This window comes from Staurois parvus, unplaced genomic scaffold (genome assembly GCF_062004578.1).
Source record: "Staurois parvus isolate SC_StPar_1 unplaced genomic scaffold, SC_StPar_1.0 ptg000006l, whole genome shotgun sequence".
NCBI classification, from domain to species: Eukaryota; Metazoa; Chordata; class Amphibia; order Anura; family Ranidae; genus Staurois; species Staurois parvus.
The window spans coordinates 9,169,980-9,193,975 of NW_028317802.1; the positions used below are offsets into that span (position 1 = coordinate 9,169,980).

The following is a 23,996-nucleotide window of genomic DNA, read 5'->3' on the forward strand; positions in this document are numbered from 1 at the left end:
GAGTCAATGAGGAGAAACCAGGGGGCAGGGCCCAGACATGTCTCTATGTGTCTTGTGGATGCATAGAGCAACAGCAAGCAGCTTTCCCTGGGGGCACTGCTCGAGGGAGAGGAGCCACTGCACTGCTGGGGGACATGAAAAGAAGAGGATTAGGGCAGCTGTGTGCAAAACCACTGCACAGAACAGGTAAGCATGACATGTCATTTATTTAAAAAAAAAAAAAAAGTTTTAGTATCACTTTAAGTTCACTAATAAAATTATATAATTAGTGCTAGAACTGCAAATTCTACAAGTCTACAAGAGATGCCCTGCAGGGTATAGCATAGAAAATGTTACTAAGAATTTTTTTTTAGGACATTTTGCACCAAATACATGATTACACTACTAGCTGCCACATTTTAAACCTTCCAAAGGTCATGTTAGATAGAAAAAACTTTACAGATTTACTGAATAACTCACCTTGTTTGGACCATTCAGGCAACTTGTATCTGAACAGGTATCACTGTCTTTAACTAGTTCCCGTAACTGGGGAAAATCCAAAGACTGCAGAAAAGCTGAATCCCTCTGCTGTGAGGCTGGAGGCACATTAGTTTGGTAACATTGTCCTTGACCTCCTGGAGGAACCATCCTGACTTCCATGTATTTTAGGGTTCCATCTGTGTTCAGGAAAAGAGCTGGCTGATACTGATCCATGAATGATTTAGAGTCAGATCCACTAAGATAACAGCAACTGCTGCTATAACCATAACTTTCCTTTCTCAAACATTTCACTAGTAATATAATGAAAGTCACAAGAGAAACTAAACTGATAGCCACAAGAGAAACAATTAAATATAAAGTCATATCTGATGGTGGTTTGGAATTTCTCATGAACTCTCCAGGTTTGGGTTTTTCTACTACAACATCATCTGCTATACTGACAAGTACTGAGACAGTTGTAGATAATGGGGGATCCCCATTATCACTGATAGAGATGACAAGTTGCTGCTCTGTATTTTCTACCTCCTGAAATCCTCTTGCAGTCCTGACCTCTCCGGTATGTTTGGAGACTTGGAATAGTGAAGAACTAGCAGGATCAATGAGATTAAAGGCCAACCAGGCATTGTGACCACAGTCCAGATCCACTGCAGTCAGTTTTGTCACCAGATATCCAGCATTTGTAGATTTTGGGATTCTCTCTTGGACAATTAGATCCTCAGAGTGCTCTGGATACAGCAGGGTGGGGGAATTGTCATTTGTATCCAATATGAATATAAAGACAGGGACAGTAGAAAATAATGTTGGAGATCCAGAATCCCCTATTTTTATGGTTATTTGTAGAGTCTGAATGTGCTCATAGTCAAAGGAACGCTGAGCATAAAGATCACCAGTATTAGAATTTATATAAACAAAAGAAGATACAGAGGATCCATCTATCTGGGTCTCCACTATAGAGTAAATCAGAACAGAGTTGACCCCCTCATCTGCATCAGTAGCAGACACTGTACATAGAAGAGTCCCTGGATCACTGTTTTCCTTTATAAAAGCATTATAAACAGACTGTAAAAATACTGGTGCATTATCATTCACATCAGAAACCCTGAGAATAATAGTCATCTTACTAGACAGAGCTGGAGACCCTAAATCAGCAGCTGTCAGCTCTATAGTGTATTCAGATAATTTTTCTCTATCCAAAATCCCATCAGTGACCAGTGAAAAATGTTCTTTATTAGTTCTGATTTTAAATGGAATATTGGGGGATAAATCTAATTGTATCTCTCCATTTTTCCCAGAATCCTTGTCTACCACATTAATAAATCCTACAGCAGTTCCCAGAGGAGCACTTTCTGGAATCTCATTTGCCATAGAAGCAAATGATATCTCAGGATAATTGTCATTTACATCTTCTACTTCTATATGAACCAGACAGTTACCTTCCAATTTAGGAATTCCTTTGTCTACTGCTTTAATCGAAAATTCATAAAAGTTTGCTTCTTCAAAATCTACAGATCCATTAATAAAAATCTGACCATTCTGTTGGTTTAGAGCAAATTTTTCTCTAGCAGATTCTGATGTGTGCTCCTCAATATAATACAGGATTTCACCATTTGCTCCTTCATCAAGATCTGTTGCATTTAAAGTCAATATAACTGTATGTAGAGGTACATTTTCCTTTAGATTGATCTTGTACACTGTCTGATCAAACACTGGCCTATTATCATTAATATCTAACACTGTTATTGTGATATGACAGGATCCTGATCTAGCTGGTTCTCCTCCATCTATAACAGTGAGAATAAGATTGTGTTCTTGTTTCTCCTCCCTATCTAACACCTTCTCTAATATCAGCTGAGGGATGAGAGTGCCATCCTTACGATTCTTTACAGACAATGAGAAATAAGGGTTTGTATTTAATATGTACTGACTAATGCCATTAACACCAACATCCAAATCCTTAGCAATATCCAAAGTAAACCAATCACCAGGACTTGCAAATAATTCTGTAATCTCAATAATGCGTTTATTAGATGCAAAAATGGGGGAATTATCATTAATATCCTGAATTTCTATGTTTAAACTGTAAAGCTCTAAAGGATTTTCAGCAACCACCTCTAAACGCAGCTCACAGCTCACACTGGATCCACACAGGGTCTCTCTATCAATCCTGTCATTCACAGTCAAGCCTCCATTTTCCTTATTTACAGTAAAATATTTTTGGTATTTCTCAGATGATAAATGTAATCTGCGCTGAGAAATCTCTGCACGTTTTATGCCCAGATCCTGAGCTACATTTCCTACCCATGTCCCTGGATCAGACTCCTCCACAATAGAATAACGAAGCTGCCCAGAGACCGAGCCCCAGCTACAAAGGAGAAGGGAGAAAGCTACTTGCCATTTCCAACACAGACAGCAGTCTCTGATGTCCATATCTTACAATGTTTCCTTGATATTTGCTTTATCATAGATCCTTTATAATCCACAATGCCTGGTATTTATAAATTCATAAGTGTTTTATAGCAAAAATAATCCATCTGTAGCAAAAACATCCTCAGGATCTCTAACAAAGCAGTCCTTTGTGTGTGAGAGAAGAGATGGGAGGGTGAATCACTGAGCCAGGGGGAGGAGAGTGCAGGGATCATTTGAGCAGCTATATTTCTGAAGCTAAATCAAATGTTCAGATGGCAAGTCTGCCCTCCTGTGGCCTTTAGATATAATTGCAACCATATTTAATACATGCAGGAGTTATCATGTTTTAAAGGAAAATAGACTTAGTTTGCCAAAAGACGTGGTTGTTTTGCTCTGTTTTTTCATATTTACATATTTCTGCTAAGGAACAATTTATACAATATAATGGATTGCATTATGAGCACAACATATGGGAAACTTGGTGATTTTGAACCTTTCAATCAATACAAGTCTATTTTTATTATTATTACTACTTTCAAGCCATTGTTTAAATTTGGAAACAATTTTCATGCTTTGCTATATTCCTGGTCAGTCTTCCTTTTGAGCCAGAGGAATTATGGGTTATTCTGGCATGCAAATTCTATTAAATTCTGTGATGTAGAGCCTGAGATGCATCTTGGGCCCCATTGTTGGTTCATCAGAAGAGTGGGCAGTTGTTTTGATTTGGAAATAGTTTTCATGCTTTGCTATATTTCTGGTCAGTCTTCCTTTCGAGCCAGTGAAATTACAGGTTATTTTGGCATGCAAATTCTACTAAATTCTGTGATGTAGAGCCTGAGATGTGTCTTGGGCCCCATTATTGGTTCAACAAAAGAGTGGGCAGTTGTTTTGATTTGGAAATAGTTTTCATGCTTTGCTATATTTTTAGGTGCATGTAGATCTGGTCAGTTTTTCTGTTCAGCCACCAAAATCCCAGATTGCAGATTTCTACCAAATCATGTAAGTGAGACCCTTGCAGAGTTATTGGGCCCCACTACTGACTGATCACAAGAATGGGCCATTGGAAGAGCAAACACTGTGTAAGGGGGTGAGTCGATATCTAATATTGCTGGAGATTTAGAAAGATTGCCTGACTACAGGCATGCCATTACATTTAAAATATTTACCATGCACATGTACACACAATACAATACTTTTAAAAAGGAAAATGAAAAGGCAGTTGAAAAAAAAACTCCATAGTAAGTGCTTGAGATGCAATAACTGCAATAAAAAGCAATTGCTGACAGACACAGGCATAATCTGATGTCATAATATTTTATAATATCTCTCTATAAAAATAACTTCATTTCCCAATGCTTACTACACAGCTTTTTCATGTCTTTCAAATTAAAAAAATATACCACTGGGCTTGCACTTTAAAGGTCAGCCTGAAATAATGGATTATTTGGATAAACTATTTCTGAAGAAGTCCAATGAACAAAACATTTTGAGGGGTGGATAAGTGTGACATCAGATGCCACTTTGAAAACCCAGAAGCAGCCGTGTTGGCTGGGGGACTCTAATGAGAGTGACCAGAGCTCTTTTATCTCAGTGAGGATAGCACTTTTTAATGTTCTGATTTTTACTTTTTTATGTAAATATGGGAGTTTTCTCTTATTTGTAATATATGAGGGACAAGTGATTCTAAGGATACACATAGACCGGTTACAAGGAAGCATGGAATTCAGTGGAGGAATGATCTGTACAGTGGTTATTAGATGGGTAGTTGTGAAGTTTCCTGTTTTGGGAGCACATTTCCAGCTACTTAGCAATAAGCGGTCATGGAAATATGCTGAGTGTGCTGTTTTTCAAGCACTATGACGATGCTGCAGAGATTACACGTTGAATTAATCAGTGTTAGTGGTTTCATACAGTGGAAATGTATAATTAAAGGGACTGCCATTTATTTTTTTATAACCACTTATTTTTTAATATATCCACATTTTTTTGGATAGCATTATTATTTTACACTGAATTTATGTTGCATGCTGCCACTAAGGTTTTTCGTCACAATGATTTGGTGAACACAAGAAAAATCAATGATTTATTTTATTTTTCACAGTGTTTCATTTCTTATTATTTTTTTTATTTGATTTTATAAAATTGTATGATATTTTGAGGGAGGGTATAGTCTGGGTATTTTCAAATATATTACTTAGATAGACTCTACACTACAGAGTTTTAAGTTAAATTTGTTGTTTTGACAGATAGACTATGAAAGGACTGTGACTGTGGGACACATTTAAGAGTTATTTTAAAAAAATCAGGTTTCATAAGCAATATTGCTTTTAATTATAAACCAAAACAATAAGATGGTGAACAAATAGCTTCATATGATTAAATTAATTACAACACAAAACTAATTAGTTTATCTGAACATTGTGGGTTACATATAGAATACTTTCCTGTTCATAAAAAGCAAATACCTTCTATCTGTAATTTAGTAATGCTGACCAAAAATGAGAGAAAGACCTTTGAACAGAAACAGTAAGAAGGATTTCTTTCTTGAGAAATACTTACTGCAGAGAGATTGCTTTGACTTGCTTTGACTTTAGTCTTATTGGCCTTGTCATAAATGACAAGGCCAATAACATTAAAGTCAAAGCAAGATTAAATAAATCAATAATGTAACTGTTAAGCAATTAAAGGCATTTAAATACTGTATCTATGTGTCTCACCCTGGGTGCATCAGGGGCCATGCACCCACACTTGCACGGATATCACATTGAAACACAGCGGCTGTGTCTGTACAGCTGCATGGTTCCATAGACATCTATGGAACTGCTGGCATGGGGATGCATGCAACACTGGGCATCCCTGTGCCTGCAAAAAATGGCCTTGCTCGTGGCATGCAGTTTATCAGCCATGCATCAGACCTTGTAGACTAAAAAAGGGCTGCAAACACAACATCAGTGATTAATTTAAAGTCGTCATGTAATCCACCAGTATAATTTGAAATGTGTTAATGAACTTAACAATTTCCACTAAATAGACAGGTCACTCACTGTATTTGTTTTAACAACCAGCATTGCTCTTTACTGTTTGTATCAATGGTACAAATACCGCAAGGTAATCATAAATATATAGCAGTATAATGTCCAATCATACAGTGCCAAAAATGTGTAAGCTGAGTACAATAAACATAGGGCAAGTATCTCCAATATGGTGTAGAACATACGTACAGTGGATAACCAAGTATAAGAAGATAGCAAAATCCTAACAGAAGGAGGCATCAGAAAAGGGAAAAGGGGTTGGGGGGTGAGCACATGATCCCTCACTGCGTTACCCATGGCTTCCAGATCCTGTCATATTTACCTGGACAATTCCTGTTAATAGAAGTCAATTTGTACATAGGTAATACATCATTAATTGCAGTTTCCAACGATGTTAATGTGGGAGGAGACGGGGAGGTCCACCTACAGAGAAGTTCCTTTTTAGCATAATATAATAAACAGGAGATCAACAGTTTGGTACACCTGGGTCTCTGCTCATTGTCCTGTATCCGCAGGAGAGCCAATTCAGGAGAGCATGGCAGAGACAATCATAGACGGGTGTTAATTAAGTCAAACACCTCAGACCAAAACTGTACTATTCTGGGACAGGACCAAAACATATGAAAGAAAGTACTCACAAACATGTGACATCTAGTACCCTGTGCAGGAACTTGGTTTGAATTCATTTGTCTCTTGAGGAAACAACCAGTTTGGAACTATGCTTAAAGCTTTCCTCCCAGGAGTCCTCCAATATTCCCACAGTTTATCTATCTTAGGGGAACTTACCCTGAGCAAAGCATAATAGAGTGCGGAGAGTGGTTTAGAGAGGGACTCCTGCGAAGAAGGTCCTCAAGTGTGTCAGTATCCAATACAGTTCAGGAAACTGGCATGTAGTTGCATGTCTCAACTGGCAGTAGCGAAAGTATATCCAGCAAGGAAAACGGAACCGACCAGAAAGTTCCCGGGAGGACAAGACTACTCTGGAGGGCATAATATCTCTAAGGATTTTGATACCATGTCAGGCCCAAACAAATGAATCTGGGATGAGTCTAAAGTGCGGCAAGGATGGATTACCCCAAAGAGGATAGAAAGGAGACCACTGATTATGTTGAATAAAGCATACTCTATCCGCATTCCACACTCTAAGCCTAGTTTTAATGGGGAGAGCAAGGTAGGAATAGGCCCAAGGACCCCTGTACACTAAATTGGCCAGTTCCATGAGGGAGCCCAACAGGGCGGCCTCTCACTGTACTTAAAAAATCTAGCTTTTTTAAATAGGATCATTGTTCTTTCTCAAGACATTTATAAATGTTCATTTTACAAGGTTATACATTTAAGAAAAAAAAATAAAAAAAACAAGTTTTATGTATCATGGTGTAAATGGACCCTGATATAACACAAAATTAAAACCAGCAAAATATGTAATATAGATATGATCAGGCTTTCTGATACATTTACAAAATTAGTGCTAGAACTCCACATTCTACAATGTATGAGTCTAAAAAGAACATTATAGAACTGAAAATGTGACTAAGAATTTTTAACACAGGTTGTACCAAATACATGATTACCCCATCGGATGCAAACTTTAAAATCTTCTAACATCCTGTTAGATGATCAGGGGATAAAAGACTGCAGGTTTACAGAATAACTCACCTTGTTTGGATCATTCAGACAGCTTGTATCTGATGCCGTATCACAGTCTTTAACTAGCTCCCGTAACTGGGGAAAATCCAGAGACTGCAGAAAAGCTGAATCCCTCTGTTGTGGGGCTAGAGGCACATTAGTTTGATAACATTGTCCTTGTCCCCCTGGAGGAACCATCCTGACTTCCATGTACTTTAAGGTTCCATCTGTGTTCAGGAAAAGAGCCGGCTGATACTGATCCATGTATGATTTAGATTCAGATCCACTAAGATAACAGCAACTGTTGCTATAACCATAACTTTCCTTTCTCAAACATTTCACTAGTAATATAATGAATGTCACAAGGGAAACTAAACTGATAGCCACAAGAGAAACAATTAAATATAAAGTCATATCTGAAGGAGGTTTTACATTTCTAAGGGAATTTCCATATTTGGGTATTTCTGCTACAGCCTCATCTGCTATAATGACAAGTACAGTAACAGTATTAGATAATGGAGGATCCCCATGATCACTGATAGTGATAACAAGTTGCTGCTCTGTATTTTCTATTTCCTGAAATCCTCGTACAGTCCTGACCTCTCCAGTATGTTTGGAGAGTTGGAATAGCGAAGAACTGCCAGGGTCAATGAGGTTAAAGGCCAACCAGGCATTGTGACCAGAGTCCAGATCCACTGCAGTCAGTTTTGTCACCAGATATCCAGCACTTGTAGATTTCGGGATTCTCTGTTGAAGGACAAGATCCTCAGAGTGTTCTGGATACAGCAGGGTGGGGGAGTTGTCATTGGTATCCAATATGAAAATAAAGACAGGGACAGTAGAGAATAACTTTGGAGATCCAGAATCCTCTACTTTTATGGTTATTTGTAGAGTCTGAATGTGCTCATAGTCAAAGGAACGCTGAGCATAAAGATCACCAGTATTAGAACTAATATAAACAAAAGAAGATACAGAGGATCCATCTATCTGGGTCTCTACTATAGAGTAAACCAGATCAGAGTTCACCCCCTCATCTGCATCAGTAGCAGACACTGTACATAGAAGAGTCCCTGGGTTACTATTTTCCTTTATGATGGCATTATAAGTAGACTGTAAAAATACTGGTGCATTATCATTAGCATCACAAACCCCAAGAATAACAGTAATTTTACTGGACAGAGCTGGAGATCCTAAATCAGAAGCTGTCAGCTCTATAGTGTATTGAGATATTTTTTCTCTATCTAAAATCTCATCAGTGACCAGTGAGTAATGGTCTTTATTCGGTCTGATTTTAAAAGGAATATTGGAAGATAATTTCAATTGAATCTCTCCATTTTTCCCAGAATCTTTGTCTACCACATTAATAAATCCTACAGCAGTTCCCAGAGGAGTATTCTCTGGAATCTCATTTGCCATAGAAGCAAATGAAATCTCAGGATAATTGTCATTTACATCTTCTACTTCTATGTGAACCACACAGTCACCTTCCAGTTTAGGAATTCCTTTGTCTACTGCTTTGATGGAAATTTCATAAAAACTAGCATCTTCAAAATCTACAGATCCTTTAACATAAATCTGACCTTTATGTTCATTTAAAGAAAATTTTTCCCTAGCAGATTCTGATGTATGCTCTTCAATATAATATAGGATTTCACCATTTGCTCCTTCATCAAGATCTGTTGCATTTAAAGTTAATATAACTGTATGTAGAGGTACATTTTCCTTTATATTGATCTTATAAACTGGCTGATCAAAGACTGGCCGATTATCATTAATATCTAAAACTATTATTGTGATATGACAGGATCCTGATCTTGTCGGTTCTCCTCCATCAATAGCAGTGAGAATAAGATTGTGTTCTTGTTTCTCCTCCCTATCTAACACCTTCTCTAATATCAGCTGAGGGATGAGAGTGCCATCCTTACGATTCTTTACAGACAATGAGAAATAAGGATTTGTGTTTAATGTGTACTGATTAACACCATTAACACCAACATCTATATCCTTAGCAATATCCAATGTAAACCTATCACCAGGATTTGTCCAGAATTCTGTAACGTTTATAATGCGATTATTGGATACAAATGTGGGTGAGTTATCATTAATATCCTGAATCTCTATGTCTAGATTGAAAAGCTCTAAAGGATTTTCAGCAACCACCTCTAAACGCAGCTCACAGCTCACACTGGATCCACACAGGGTCTCTCTATCAATCCTGTCATTCACAGTCAAGCCTCCATTTTCCTTATTCATAGTAAAATATTTTTGATATTTCTCAGATGATAAATGTAATCTGCGCTGAAAAATCTCTGCACGTTTTATGCCCAGATCCTGAGCTACATTTCCTACCCATGTCCCTGGATCAGACTCCTCCACAATAGAATAACGAAGCTGTCCAGAGACCCAGCCCCAGCTACAAAGGAGAAGGGAGAAAGCTACTTGCCATTTCCAACACAGACAGCAGTCTCTGATGTCCATATCTTACAGTGTTTCCTTAATATTTGCTGTATCATAGATCCTTTATAATCCGCACAGCCTGTTGTTTATAAAGTCATATATGTTGTATAGCAAAAATAATCCATCTGTAGTAAAAACATCCTCAGGATCCCTAACGAAGCAGTCCTTTGTGTGTGACAGAAGAGATGGGAGGGTGAATCACTGAGCCAGGGGGAGGAGAGTGCAGGGATCATTTGAGCAGCTATATTTCTGAAGCTAAATCATATGATCAGATGACAAGTCTGCCCTCCTGTGGCCTTTAAAAATAACTGCAAATGTACATAATATGCACTGGAGTTATCATGTATGAAAGGTAAAGCTAATTTTTCCCAAAAGGCAAGATTGATTTGCTTTACAATACTTGATATCTTATGATCATTACAAACATGCAACATTTGCTAAATAAAACATATGTAGTAAACTTGGTTGTTTTAAACCTTTTATTTGATACAAATCTATCATTAACCCTACTGCCTTCAGGTTGTGGTTTTGAATGGAAATAGTTTTCGTACATATTATATTTCTAGGTTCCTTCATGAATGGTCAGTCTTTCTGTTCAGCTACTAGAATCCCAGGTTACGCTGGTATGAAAATTTCTACCAAACACTGTGATTGAGAGAATGGTATGTTTATTGGGCACTCCTACCTACTCCTCACAAGAATGGGTCTTTAGTACAGCAAGTAAGGTGTAAGAGGCAAAATAAAATTTGCATGTCAGAGCTTATGGAGAATTATACTGAAGCGTCTGATAACCCATATCATGAGATTTAAAAAGTTTGACTATAGACTTTTGAATTAAAAAACTGTCAAGTGTGGGTATACACAATACCCACAGTTTTGCAGGTATTTTGTAAACTACCAATATAATCTGATACTATGCTAACGAAGTTCACATTATCCACTAAACAAATTGTGATTTTTTAATATCTACTGGTAAATTAGTCTGCTTAAATATCTAACTTTTTTTAATAACATCACAATTTTCTAAAGACACTTATAACTGGTCATTCAACAAGCTTATATGTTTTGGATACAAAGTCAAATAACTTTAATGCTGAAAAAATGCAAAACTACCCTTGCAGTGGGGCTATCCGCTCAGTGTAAATGGTCAACTTTGCCTAGGGTACTTTTATGTACTTACCTTATCCCCTCACTCCCACAGGCTTCCTCCTCTCTATGTGTCTGGTCCTCTGAAAGCCCCATCCACTCTTTGCACTCTCACTTCATTATGTACAATGCAGGACCAGTAGTCCTGCATTGTAAATGAAGAAGCCAAAGGCCCACACATAGTGTCAGCAGGAAAAGGGGAGCAAGGGGAAATGTAAGTAATACCGCTTCTTAATAATACCAATTATGAACATTTAACCCTGACACTGTGGGGGTAGCCCAAAGTTTGACTATAGACTTTTGAATTAAAAAACTGTCAAGTGTGGGTATACACAATACATTTTAAAAAAGAAAGAAAAACAAACAAACTTCCTAGTAAGTACACGTTTCATAAGTAATAATGCTTTTAAGTATGACCCAAAAAGTAAAATAGTGAACAAAAAGTTTCATATCAACTATTTTATTACAAAGCAAAATTAAATATTTTGTCAGAACACCATGGGCAACATGAAAGCGAGTGTTTTTCCACCCAGGACAGGCAAATGCCTTCAGTTCACTATGTATTAATTTAGGCTAAATATGAAGGAAAGATTTTGACCAGTAACAGCAAGAAGGACTTTTTCCTTCCAAAAGCTCTCTTCCTCCTCTCTATGTGTCTGGTCCTCTGAAAGCCCCATCCACTCTTTGCACTCTCATTTCATTATGTACAATGCAGGACCAGAAGTCCTGCATTGTAAATGAAGAAGCCAAAGGCCCACACATAGTGTCAGCAGGAAAAGGGGAGCAAGGGAAAATGTAAGTAATACTGCTTCTTAATAGTACCAATTATGAACATTTAACCCTGACACTGTGGGGGTAGCCCAGTGTTCAGCTCATTGCTAGATCCCAGTTTTAATAAAAGATACAGAATGTCCCATTTACCCAACTGTAGGTAAAGGAGGTTAATATATATCCTTTTGCATTTTAGACAAAATATGATATATAAAATTGCATGTAAATACATACAGTATTTAACATATTATAAAAACAGTACAATTTTCACAAATGCTTTTCTGTGGTTCCCAATTCGAAATTCTGTTTTAGCTGCAGTTTCTAGTAAGCACCTAGAAAGAAATGGCACTGCTATTTCCATACCCTTTCAAAAAAAGTGTCCCTATAAATTATCATATCAAACACTCACATGCTTATTTTTAGTTTTTGTTCTTTCAATCATGGAGGCTCAGCATCACATGTAGGGGCTACCTAGTGCTGTCTGTATGCAAATTGAATCTGCCTGGGAATGCCCACTCCTCCACACTGACATATGCCCATCAAAGGATTTATGTTTGCATAATTCCTCCCAAGAGCTAGCCCACTGCTTGCATCTAATTAAAAAACACATACATATTAGTTTATGAAGCTCTGCAATGTCTCCCTCACAGACAATGTTTTTCTCAGGCTTCTCTTCTTCCACACTGCAAACTCGGTTCCAGGATCATTGGGAGTTGGCAGATACATTCTGACTTTCACTGCTGACCCCCGATGATGCACCAATGGATCTCATGCAAATGCACGTCAAGATTTCATTTGATGCCATTTTATTTACCAGTAGCTGGTTGACATCAGTGTCAGGCCACATAAAGACACTATGGCAATCAGTAAACAAGCCATAGCATCAAAGAAATAGTGTTCCCATGAAATATAGCAATAGTTCATCAATCTCGCAAGACTGCTAGACACTTAGGGGTTTATTTACTAAAGCTGGAGAGTCCAAAATCAGACTCCCTTCTGCATAGAAACCAATCAGCTTCCAGGTTTCATTGCCAAAGCTTCATTGAACAAGCTGAGGTTAGAAGCTGATTGGTTTCTATGCAGAAGGGAGTCTGATTTTGGACTCTCCAGCTTTAGTAAATAAACCCCTTACTGCCTACAACCGTCTGGGATGTGTGAAGTGCATAGCCCAGGAGACTGGGGGGTGACTCAAGGGTACATTACTCTCACGTGGGTGAAAAAACAAGGACATGGGAGAACCAATCCAGCTAAAATAGTTATATAAAGAAACGCAAAGAAAAATACATTTGATTTAGTAAGTGAGAGGGGAAAGGAAGGGAATGGCAGAAAGTTCACTTATTGGTAAACAGTCCTCAAGCTTTAAATGCATATGAAAAAGGCATTATTTTATGCACCAGACTGTAAGTGGACCCTAAGATAACACAAAACTAAAAACAGGCAATGTACTATATACACAATTACGCTTACTAATAAATTGAAAAAAACAGTGCTAAAATTGCAAAAAAAATCTAGAAGAGATGTGTTGTAGAAATTAGCATAGAATGTTATTAAACAAATCTGCATAGACTGCATAAAATATGTTTACCCATGTACCAAATCTAAAACCTTCCTTAAATCATGTTAACAATTTAGGAGATGGACTGCAGGTTTATAGAATAACTCACCTTGTTTGGATCATTAAAACGGCTTGTATCTGAACAGGTATCACTGTCTTTAACTAGTTCTCGTAACTGGGGAAAATCCAAAGCCTGCAAAAAAGCAGAATCCCGCTGCTGTGGGGCTGGAGGAACATTAGTTTGGTAACATTGTCCTTGTCCCCCTGGAGGAACCATCCTGACCTCCATGTATTTTAGGGTTCCATCTGTGTTCAGGAAAAGAGCTGGCTGATACTGCTCCATGTATGATTTAGATGCAGATCCACTAAGATAACAGCAACTGCTGCTATAACCATAACTTTCCTTTCTCAGACATTTAACTAGCAATATAATAAATGTGACAAGGGAAACTAAACTGATAGCCACAAGAGAAACAATTAAATATAATGTCATATCGGATGGTGGTTTGGAATTTCTAAGGAAATCTCCAGATTTCGGTCTTTCTATTATAACATCATCTGCCATATTGACAAGTAGAGTGACAGTAGTAGATAATGAAGGGTCCCCATTATCACTGATAGAGATGACAAGTTGCTGCTCTGTATTTTCTATTTCCTGAAATCCTCGTATAGTCCTGACCTCTCCTGTATGTTTAGATACTTGGAATAGTGAAGAACTGCCAGGATCAATGAGATTAAAGGCCAACCAGGCATTGTGACCAGAGTCCAGATCCACTGCAGTCAGTTTTGTCACCAAATACCCAGCACTTGTAGATTTTGGGATCCTCTCTTGGACAATAAGTTCCTCAGAGTGCTCCGGATACAACAGGGTGGGGGAGTTGTCATTTGTATCCAATATGAATATAAAAACAGGGACAGTAGAAAAGAACTTTGGAGATCCAGAATCTTCTACTTTGATGGTGATTTGAAGAGTCTGAATGTGCTCATAGTCAAAGGAACGCTGAGCATATAAATCACCATTATTAGAACTGATATAAACAAAAGAAGATACAGAGGATCCATCTATCTGGGTCTCTACTATAGAGTAAACCAGATCAGAGTTCACCCCCTCATCTGCATCAATAGCAGACACTGTACATAGTAGAGTGCCTGGGTCACTATTTTCCTTTATGATAGCATTATAAGTAGACTGTAAAAATGTTGGTGCATTATCATTAACATCAGAAACCCTGAGAAAAACAGTCATCTTGTTAGAAAGAGCTGGAGATCCTAAATCAGAAGCTGTCAGCTCTATAGTGTATTCGGCTATTTTTTCTCTATCCAAAATCCCATCAGTGACCAGTGAGTAATGATCTTTATTTGTTCTGATTTTAAATGGAATATTGGGAGATAATATTATTTGCATCTCTCCATTTTTTCCAGAATCCTTATCTACCACATTAATAAATCCCACAGCAGTTCCCAGAGGAGCGTTTTCTGGAATCTCATTTGCCATAGAAGTAAAAGAAATCTCAGGATAATTGTCATTTACATCTTCTATTTCTATTTGAACCAGACAATCACCTTCCAGTTTAGGAAGCCCTTTGTCTACTGCTTTGATAGACAATTCATAAAAATTTACTTCTTCAAAATCTAAAGATCCAGTAATATAAATCTGACCATTCTGTTCATTCAGAGCAAATCTTTCTCTAGCAGATTCTGATGTGTGTTTGTCAACATAATAGAGGATTTCACCATTTGCTCCCTCATCAAGATCTGAAGCATTTAAAGTTAATATAACTGTATTTAAAGGGAGATTTTCCAATAGATTAATTTTATACACTGGCAAATCAAAGAATGGCCGATTATCATTAATATCTAACACTGTTATTGTGATATGACAGGATCCTGATCTAGCTGGTTCTCCTCCATCTATAGCAGTGAGAATAAGATTGTGTTCTTTTTTCTCCTCCCTATCTAACACCTTCTCTAATATCAGCTGAGGGATGAGAGTGCCATCCTTACGATTCTTTACAGACAATGAGAAATAAGGATTTGTGTTTAATATGTACTGACTAATACCATTCACACCAACATCTAAATCCTTTGCTATTTCTAAGGCAAACCTATCACCAGGACTTGCAAATAATTCTGTAATCTCTATAATGTTTATATTAGATAAAAATGTGGGGGAATTGTCATTAATATCCTGAATCCCAATGTATAACCTGAAATGCTCTAAAGGATTTTCAGCAACCACCTCTAAATTCAGCTCACAGTTCACACTGGATCCACAAAGGATCTCTCTATCAATCCTGTCATTCACTGTCAAGCCTCCATTTTCCTTATTTACAGTAAAATATTTTTGGTATTTCTCAGACGATAAATGTAATCTGCGCTGAGAAATCTCTGCACGTTTTATGCCCAGATCCTGAGCTACATTTCCTACCCATGTCCCTGGATCAGACTCTTCCACAATAGAATAACGAAGCTGTCCAGAGACCCAGCCCCAGCTACAAAGGAGAAGGGAGAAAGCTACTTGCCATTTCCAACACAGACAGCAGTCTCTGATGTCCATATCTTACAATGTTTCTTTGATATTTGCTGTATCATAGATCCTTTATAATCCACAATGCCTGCTGTTTATAAATTCATATGTGTTTTAAAGCAAAAATAATCCATCTGTAGCAAAAACATCCTCAGGATCCCTAATGAAGCAGTCCTTTGTGTGTGAGAGAAGAGATGGGAGGGTGAATCACTGAGCCAGGGGGAGGAGAGTGCAGGGCTAGTTTGAGCAGATTTATTTCTGAAGCTAAATCAAATGTTCAGATGACACGTCTGCCCTCCTGTGGCCTTTAAAAGTAACTGCAATCTTACATAATATACTCTGAAGTTATCATGTGTTAAAAGTAAATAGAGCTACCTTTTTTTTCAAAAGGCAGGATTGTTTTGCTTTTTTTTCAACATACATCTCAATTTATATATACTATGTTCATTACAAATATGTAACATTTTAAGTAAAACAAATGTATTAAACCTTGTGGTTTTAAACCCTTTAACTGATACAAGTCTATCATTAATCCTACTGCATTCAGGCTGTGGTTTTGATTTGTAAATAGTTTTCATGATTTGTTATATTTCTAGGTTCCTTCATGCATGGTGAGTCTTTCTGTTCAGCCACTAGAATCCCATGTTATGCTGGTATGAAAATTCCTACCAAGTACTGTGATTGAGAAGCTGGGAAACATATTGGGTCCTCCTACTGACTCATCGCACGGATGAGCATATCAGAGCTTATGATGTATGAATAATAATGAAGTGTCTTTTATTTCATATCATGAGGAATTTAAAATGTTTGGCCAACTACAGATAGACATTTGCATTAAACTATCAAGGGTGAGTATACACAATACATTTAATAAAAGAAAGACTTAAAGGCAGGTGAAAACACTCGCTAATAAGTACTGGATTCATAAGGGATAATGCTCTTAATTATGATTCAAACTGTAAAATAGTGAAGTAAAAGTGTTTATCCATCGAGCACAGGCAAATGCCTTCAATTCACTATTTATTAATTTAGGCTACTGTATGAAGGAAATATTTTGACCTAAAACAACATGAGGTACTTTTTCTCTCTCTCTCCCTCTCCCCCTCTCTCTCTTTCTTGTTCTCTTTTTCACTATCACTTTTTTTATTGCTTTCTCTCTCTTTGTGTGAATATATGGAAATAAAGACTTTTTGAATGTATGTACTGATGGTTTTTAGACAAGCAATACACTAGCGTGACTGATTGCAATGCTATCAATCTTCGGTTTGAGAATTCAGTTTCTTAATGTGGATCAGGAACATTTACACAAGTTGCTGTTTGAGAGAGGATTCCCATGTGCACTTTTTATTGTGGTGCTCAATAAAATCAAACCCAAGACTAAATTTCAATTTTGTGCTCTTTCAAACCACATTAACTTTGCATTTACCATGACCACACATCTTTGTATTGCACATTGTTCTCTACTAATCTATAAGAAATAAGTATTTAAAGCCTGGAGGTAACTATATTAAAACTCCTAGTTCAGAAGAAAACACGGAAACATGGCACTTAATGTCTCAAAGGCACAAATGGGAGGATGCAGCAGCCTAATTCACATCTAGCCATGTAGACCATGAAAGGGCTGCATTCTCAACCCCAGTTAAAGTTTTGCAGGTATCATTCCACCAGTATAATCTGATACTGTGCTAATGATTTTCAAATTGTTCACTAAACAAATTATGATTTTTTAATATCTACTGGTCAATTAGTGTAGTTAGATATCTATAATTTTTTAATAAGATCACCATTTTCTAAAAACACTTATAACTGTCCATTCAACAAGATTATATGTTTTAGATACACAGTCAAATAATTTTAATACTGCAGTGGGGCTACCCCCACAGGGTAAATGGCTAATTTTGCCTAAGGTACTTTTCAATGCAGTTGTAATTACCTCATCCCTCAATCCTTCAGGGTTCCTCTTCTCTGTACGACTCGTCCTCTGAAACCCATTCTCTTTGGAGCCCCATCTGCTGTTTGGACTCTCACATCATTATGTACAATGCAGGACCCTCTGCCCTGCATTGCAAGTGAGGAAGCCAAAGGTTCAGGGGGAAGAGGGGAGTGAGGGGAAAGGTAAGTGAAACTGCATCATAATAGTACCCATGATAAAAAGGAACATTTAACCATTACAGTGTGGGTGTAGCCTAGTGTTCAGCTTTAAATCATTGCTAGACCCCAGTTCTAGTAAAAGAAACAGAATGTCCCATATACCCAACTGTAGGTAAAGTAGTTTAATATTTACCCTTTTGCATTTTAGACAGAATATGATATATAAAATTGCATGGAAATACATACAGTACTTAACATATTATAACAGTACAATTCTCATTAGTACTTTTCTATGGTTTCCATTTAAAAAATTCTCTTTTAGCTGCAGTTTCTAATAAGCACATCTTCCCTAGAAAGGAAGGGCACTGCTATTTCCATAACCTTTCAAACTTTGCATAAAAAAGGGCCCTTAAAATTTATATTAAAAACTCACATGCTTATTTGCATTTCCTATTTCAACACACTTAAGAGCATCGCATAAACGGGTGCCTTTATAAATTACATATTAAAACCTCACATGCTCATTTTTAGCTTATGTTCTGTCAGTCATGGAGGCTCAGCATCACATGCTACTTAGGGCTGTCTGTATGCAAATACAGTCTGCCTCAGAATGCCCACTCCTCCACACTAACATACACCCATTTTTATATTTGCATATCTCCTCCTAAGAGCTAGCCCACTACTTGCATCTAATTAAAAAACACATACATATTAGTCCATGAAGTCCAGCAATGTCTCCTTCAAAGCCAATGTTTTCTTGAGCTTCTTTTCTTGCATGCTGCCAACTTGGATCCAGGATCATTGGAAATCGACAGTTACTTCCTGACTTTCAAAACCGCCCCCCTTCTCCCGGACGATGCACCACTGAATCTCATGCTAATGCACATCAATATTTCATTGTTTGCAATTTTATTTACTAGTAGCTGGTTGACGTCAGTGTCAGGCCACATAAAGACATCACGGCAACCAGTAAACCATAGAATTAGAGAAACAATGTAGACATGAAATCTAACAATACTTCAGCAACTGCACAAGACTTTTGAACCTACTGACTGCAGCCTTTTAGGGTATGTGATGTGCAAAGGTATGTTACTCTCACACAGGTGAAAAACAAGGGAGTGGGAGGGTGAATCTAGCTAAAACAGCTATATATGGAAACAGATAAAGAAAGTGGATTTGATTGGCTAAGAAAGAGGAGAAAAGAAGGTGATGGCAGAAAGTTTTATTATTTGTAAACAGTCCTCTTTAAGCTTTACATGCATATTAAAAAAAACCACTTGCTTTAAGCACCAGACTGAAGCAGACCCTAAGAGAACACAAAACTAAAAACAGGCAAAGTAATATATATACAATTAAAAACTAATAAATTAGCAAACCCAATGCTACAATTGCAAAAAGTCTACAACAGATGTGTGACAGCATATACCTTAGAATGTTGTTAAACAAAATTGTTAGCATAGACTGAAGAAAATACACGGTTACCCAGCTGCAAAACCTTCTATAAGTCATGTTAACAATTTAGGAGATAAGCAACTGCAGATTTACAGAATAACTCACCTTGTTTGGATCATTCAAACAACTTGTATCTGAACAAGTATCGTTGTCTTTAACTAGCTCCCGTAACTGGGGAAAATCCAGAGACTGCAGAAAAGCAGAGTCCCTCTGATGTGGGCCTGGAGGCACATTAGTTTGGTAACATTGTCCTTGTCCTCCTGGAGGAACCATCCTGACTTCCATGTATTTTAGGGTTCCATCTGTGTTCAGGAAAAGAGCTGGCTGATACTGATCCATGTATGATTTAGATTCAGATCCACTAAGATAACAGCAGCTGCTGCTATAACCATAACTTTCCTTCTTCAGACATTTCACCAGTAATATAATGAATGTCACAAGAGAAACTAAACTGATAGCCACAAGAGAGACAATTAAATATAATGTCATATCGGATGGTGGCTTGGAATTTCTGAGGAAATCTCCAGACCTGGGTCTCTCTACTAAAACATCATCTGCTATACTGACAACTACAGTCACAGTAGTAGATAATGAGGGATCCCCATGATCAATGATAGTGATAACAAGTTGCTGCTCTGTATTTTCTATTTCCTGAAATCCTCTTACAGTCCTGACCTCTCCTGTATGTTTAGATACTTGGAAAAGTGAAGAACTACCAGGATCAATAAGGTTAAAGGCCAACCAGGCATTGTGACCAGCGTCCAGATCCACTGCAGTCAGTTTTGTCACCAGATATCCAGCACTTGTAGATTTTGGGATCCTCTCTTGGACAATGAGATCCTCAGAGTGCTCCGGATACAGTAGGGTGGGGGAGTTGTCATTTGTATCCAATATGAATATAAAGACAGGGACAGTAGAGAATAACTTTGGAGATCCAGAATCCTCTACTTTTATGGTTATTTGTAGAGTCTGAATGTGCTCATAGTCAAAGGAACGCTGAGCATATAAATCACCATTATTAGAATTGATATAAACAAAAGAAGATACAGAGGATCCATCTATCTGGGTCTCTACTATAGAGTAAACCAGATCAGAGTTCACCCCCTCATCTGCATCAGTAGCAGACACTGTATATAGCAGAGTCCCCGGGTCACTGTTTTCCATTATAAAAACATTATAATCAGACTGTAAAAATATTGGTGCATTATCATTCACATCAGAAACCCTGAGAATAACAGTTGTCTTACTAGACAAAACTGGAGATCCTAAATCAGAAGCTGTCAGCTCTATAGTGTATTGGGATGTTTTTTCTCTATCCAAAATCCCATCGGTGACCAACGAATAATGATTTTTTATAGATCTGATTTTAAATGGAATATTGGAAGTTACATCTAATTGTAGCTCTCCATTTTTCCCAGAATCCTTGTCTACCACATTAATAAATCCCACAGTAGTTCCCATATGAACATTTTCTAGAATCTCATTTGCCATTGACGCAAAAGAAATCTCAGGATAATTATCATTTACATCTTCTACTTGTATATGAACTAAACAGCCACCTTCTAGTTTAGGAATTCCTTTGTCTACTGCTTTGATTGACAATTCATAAAAATTTACTTCCTCAAAATCTACGGGTCCATTAATATAAATCTGACCATTCTGTTCATTCAGAGCAAATCTTTCTCTAGCAGATTCTGATGTGTGTTTGTCAGCATAATACAGGATTTCACCATTTACTCCCTCATCAAGATCTGTTGCATTCAAAGTTAATATAACAGTATTTAAAGGGAGATTTTCTCTTAGATTGATCTTATACACTGGCTTATCAAAGACTGGTCGATTATCATTAATATCTAACACTGTGACTGTGATATGGCAGGATCCTGATCTAGCCGGCTCTCCTCCATCTATAGCAGTGAGAATAAGATTGTGTTCTTGTTTCTCCTCCCTATCTAATATCTTCTCTAAAATCAGCTCAGGGATGAGAGTACCATCCTTACGATTCTTTACAGACAATGAGAAATAAGGATTTGTGTTTAAAATGTACTGACTAACACCATTAACACCAACATCTAAATCCTTAGCTATATCTAAAGTAAACCAATCACCAGGACTTGCAATTAACTCTGTAATCTCTATAATGTTTTTATTAGATACAAATATGGGAGAATTATCATTAATATCTTGGATCACTATATCTAAACTGAAATGCGCTACAGGATTTTCAGCAACCACCTCTAAATTCAGCACACAGCTCACACTGGATCCGCAAAAGATCTCTCTATCAATCCTGTCATTCACAGTCAAGCCTCCATTTTCCTTATTTACAGCAAAATATTTTTGGTATTTCTCAGATGATAAATGTAATCTGCGCTGAGAAATCTCTGCATGTTTTATGCCCAGATCCTGAGCTACATTTCCTACCCATGTCCCTGGATCAGACTCCTCCACAATAGAATAACGAAGCTGCCCAGAGACCCAGCCCCAGCTACAAAGGAGAAGGGAGAAAGCTACTTGCCATTTCCAACACAGACAGCAGTCTCTGATGTCCATATCTTACAGTGTTTCCTTGGTATTTGCTGTATCATAGATCCTTTATAATCCACAATGCCTGCTGCTTATAAATTCATATGTGTTTCATAGCAAAAATAATCCATCTGGAACAAAAACATCCTCAGGATCCCTATTGAAGCAGTCCTTTGTGTGTGTGAGAAGAGATGGGAGGGTGAATCACTGAGCCAGGGGGAGGAGAGTGCAGGGCTAGTTTGAGCAGATATATTTCTGAAGCTAAATCAAATGATCAGATGACAAGTCTGACCTCCTGTGGCTTTTAAAAATAACTGCAATCTTGCATAGAAAACAAAAGATTGTCTTAGTTTTTTCAACACATATTTCTTCTAAACAATAATTTATATATTATGATTATTACAAATACGTAACATGTGCTAAGCAAAACATAGATGTAAACTTGGTCATTTTAAACCCTTTAATCAATACAAGTCAACATTATTATTACTACTACATTCAGGCCAAAGTTTTGAGTTTGAAACAGTTTTCATGTTTTGTTATATTTCTAGATGCCTTCAGGCCTGGCCAATCTTTCCACCAGAATCCCATGTTATGCCGGTACGCAAATTTCTACCAAATCCTGTGACTGAGAGCCTGGGATGCTTATTGGGCCCAACTACTGACTCATTGCAAGGAAGGGTCATTCTTAGAGAAAAGAAGATGTAAGAAGGTGTGTTGAAATTTGCATAACGAAGCTTATGAAGAATTATAATGAAGTGTTTGGTATCTCATATTACTGAAAATGTAAAAAGTTTAGCTTACTATAGATAGACTTTTGCAAAAAAATTGTCAAAGATGAGTATACACAACCGATTTTCTAAAAGAAAGACCCAAAGGCAGGTGGAAACAATCTCCCTAATAAGTGCAAGTTTCAGAAGCAATAATGCTTTGAACTAAGACCAAATAGTAAAAATAGTCTTTGTGTTGCACATAGTTCTCATTAAATCTATAACAAATACATATATAAAGCCTGTAGATAACTGAATAATAAAATTACTATTTAAGAAAAAACACAGAAACAAGGCACTGAACCCTGACACGGAGAAACAGACTAACCTGCCTTCCCCCCAAATGCTGCTACCCTAGATCTGGGACTGTATGGCATTTCCAGATCTGAATCTGGTAAACACAAAAATAGAATACAGTCCCACAACACCCAACAACATGAAGGGAGGATGCAGCGGCCCAATTCCCATTGAGCACTGTAGACCAAGGAAGGGCTACAATAGCAGCACTAGGGATAGTTTTGCAAGTATTGTGTTAGCTACCAATGTAATCTGAAATGTGCTAAAAAACTTCACATTGTACACTAAGTTGATTGTGTTTTTTTTATTATTTACTAGTATACTTCAAAAATCAAGCTTTTAAAAAAAAAAAATCACAATTTTACTAAAGATACCTATACCTGGTCATTCAGCAAGTTTATATGTTTAAAAAACATAGTCAAATAACCTAAATGCTGAACTATGGGAAAATTCATAACTGCCCTTGCAGTGGTACTCCCTTTGCAGTACAAGAGTTAAATTGCCATTTTTGCTTAGGGTACTTTGAAATGCATTTATACTTACCTTCTCCCTTGCTCCCACAGGCTTTTTCCTCTCTGGTTGGCCTCTTTTCTTTGGGGCCCTGTCTGGCATTCATGCTCACACATTATCATATGCAATGCATAACCTGCAGACCAACATTGTAAGTGAGGTACCTGCTGGATTTCAATTCTAATAAAAAGATACAGAATGTTAAATTGACCCTTTAATGATTATGTGCAATAGGGACATGGAACCTGTATGCGACAGACATTTTTGTTTTTCATGAGCAATATTCTTTCTCCCCTCCTGAAAACTGGAATTTGCAGCTGTAACTTTTAACGAACTTCAAAATAGCCTCT

The 23,996-nt window shown here is 37.3% G+C and overlaps 1 protein-coding gene across 25 annotated transcripts in view; it reads right to left on the reverse strand.

The window, feature by feature from the left end:
* The window catches only part of LOC149474319 (protocadherin gamma-C5-like), a 561,663-nt gene that overhangs the window by 259,769 nt on the left and 277,898 nt on the right, over nucleotides 1-23,996 (reverse strand). For 2 of the 25 annotated variants that reach the window (XM_089654694.1, XM_089654229.1), the window contains exon 1: nucleotides 7,575-10,173. The exons of 20 other annotated variants lie outside the window; for them this stretch is intronic. In XM_089654694.1, coding sequence (XP_089510820.1) covers nucleotides 7,575-10,022 — 2,448 coding nt within the window. In that variant the 5' untranslated portion in view covers nucleotides 10,023-10,173. Of the gene's footprint in view, nucleotides 1-459; nucleotides 3,051-7,574; nucleotides 10,174-13,582; nucleotides 16,122-19,648; nucleotides 22,236-23,996 lie in introns of those variants that run through there. 3 more of the 25 variants (XM_089654323.1, XM_089654430.1, XM_089654169.1) reach the window with 3 other exon arrangements.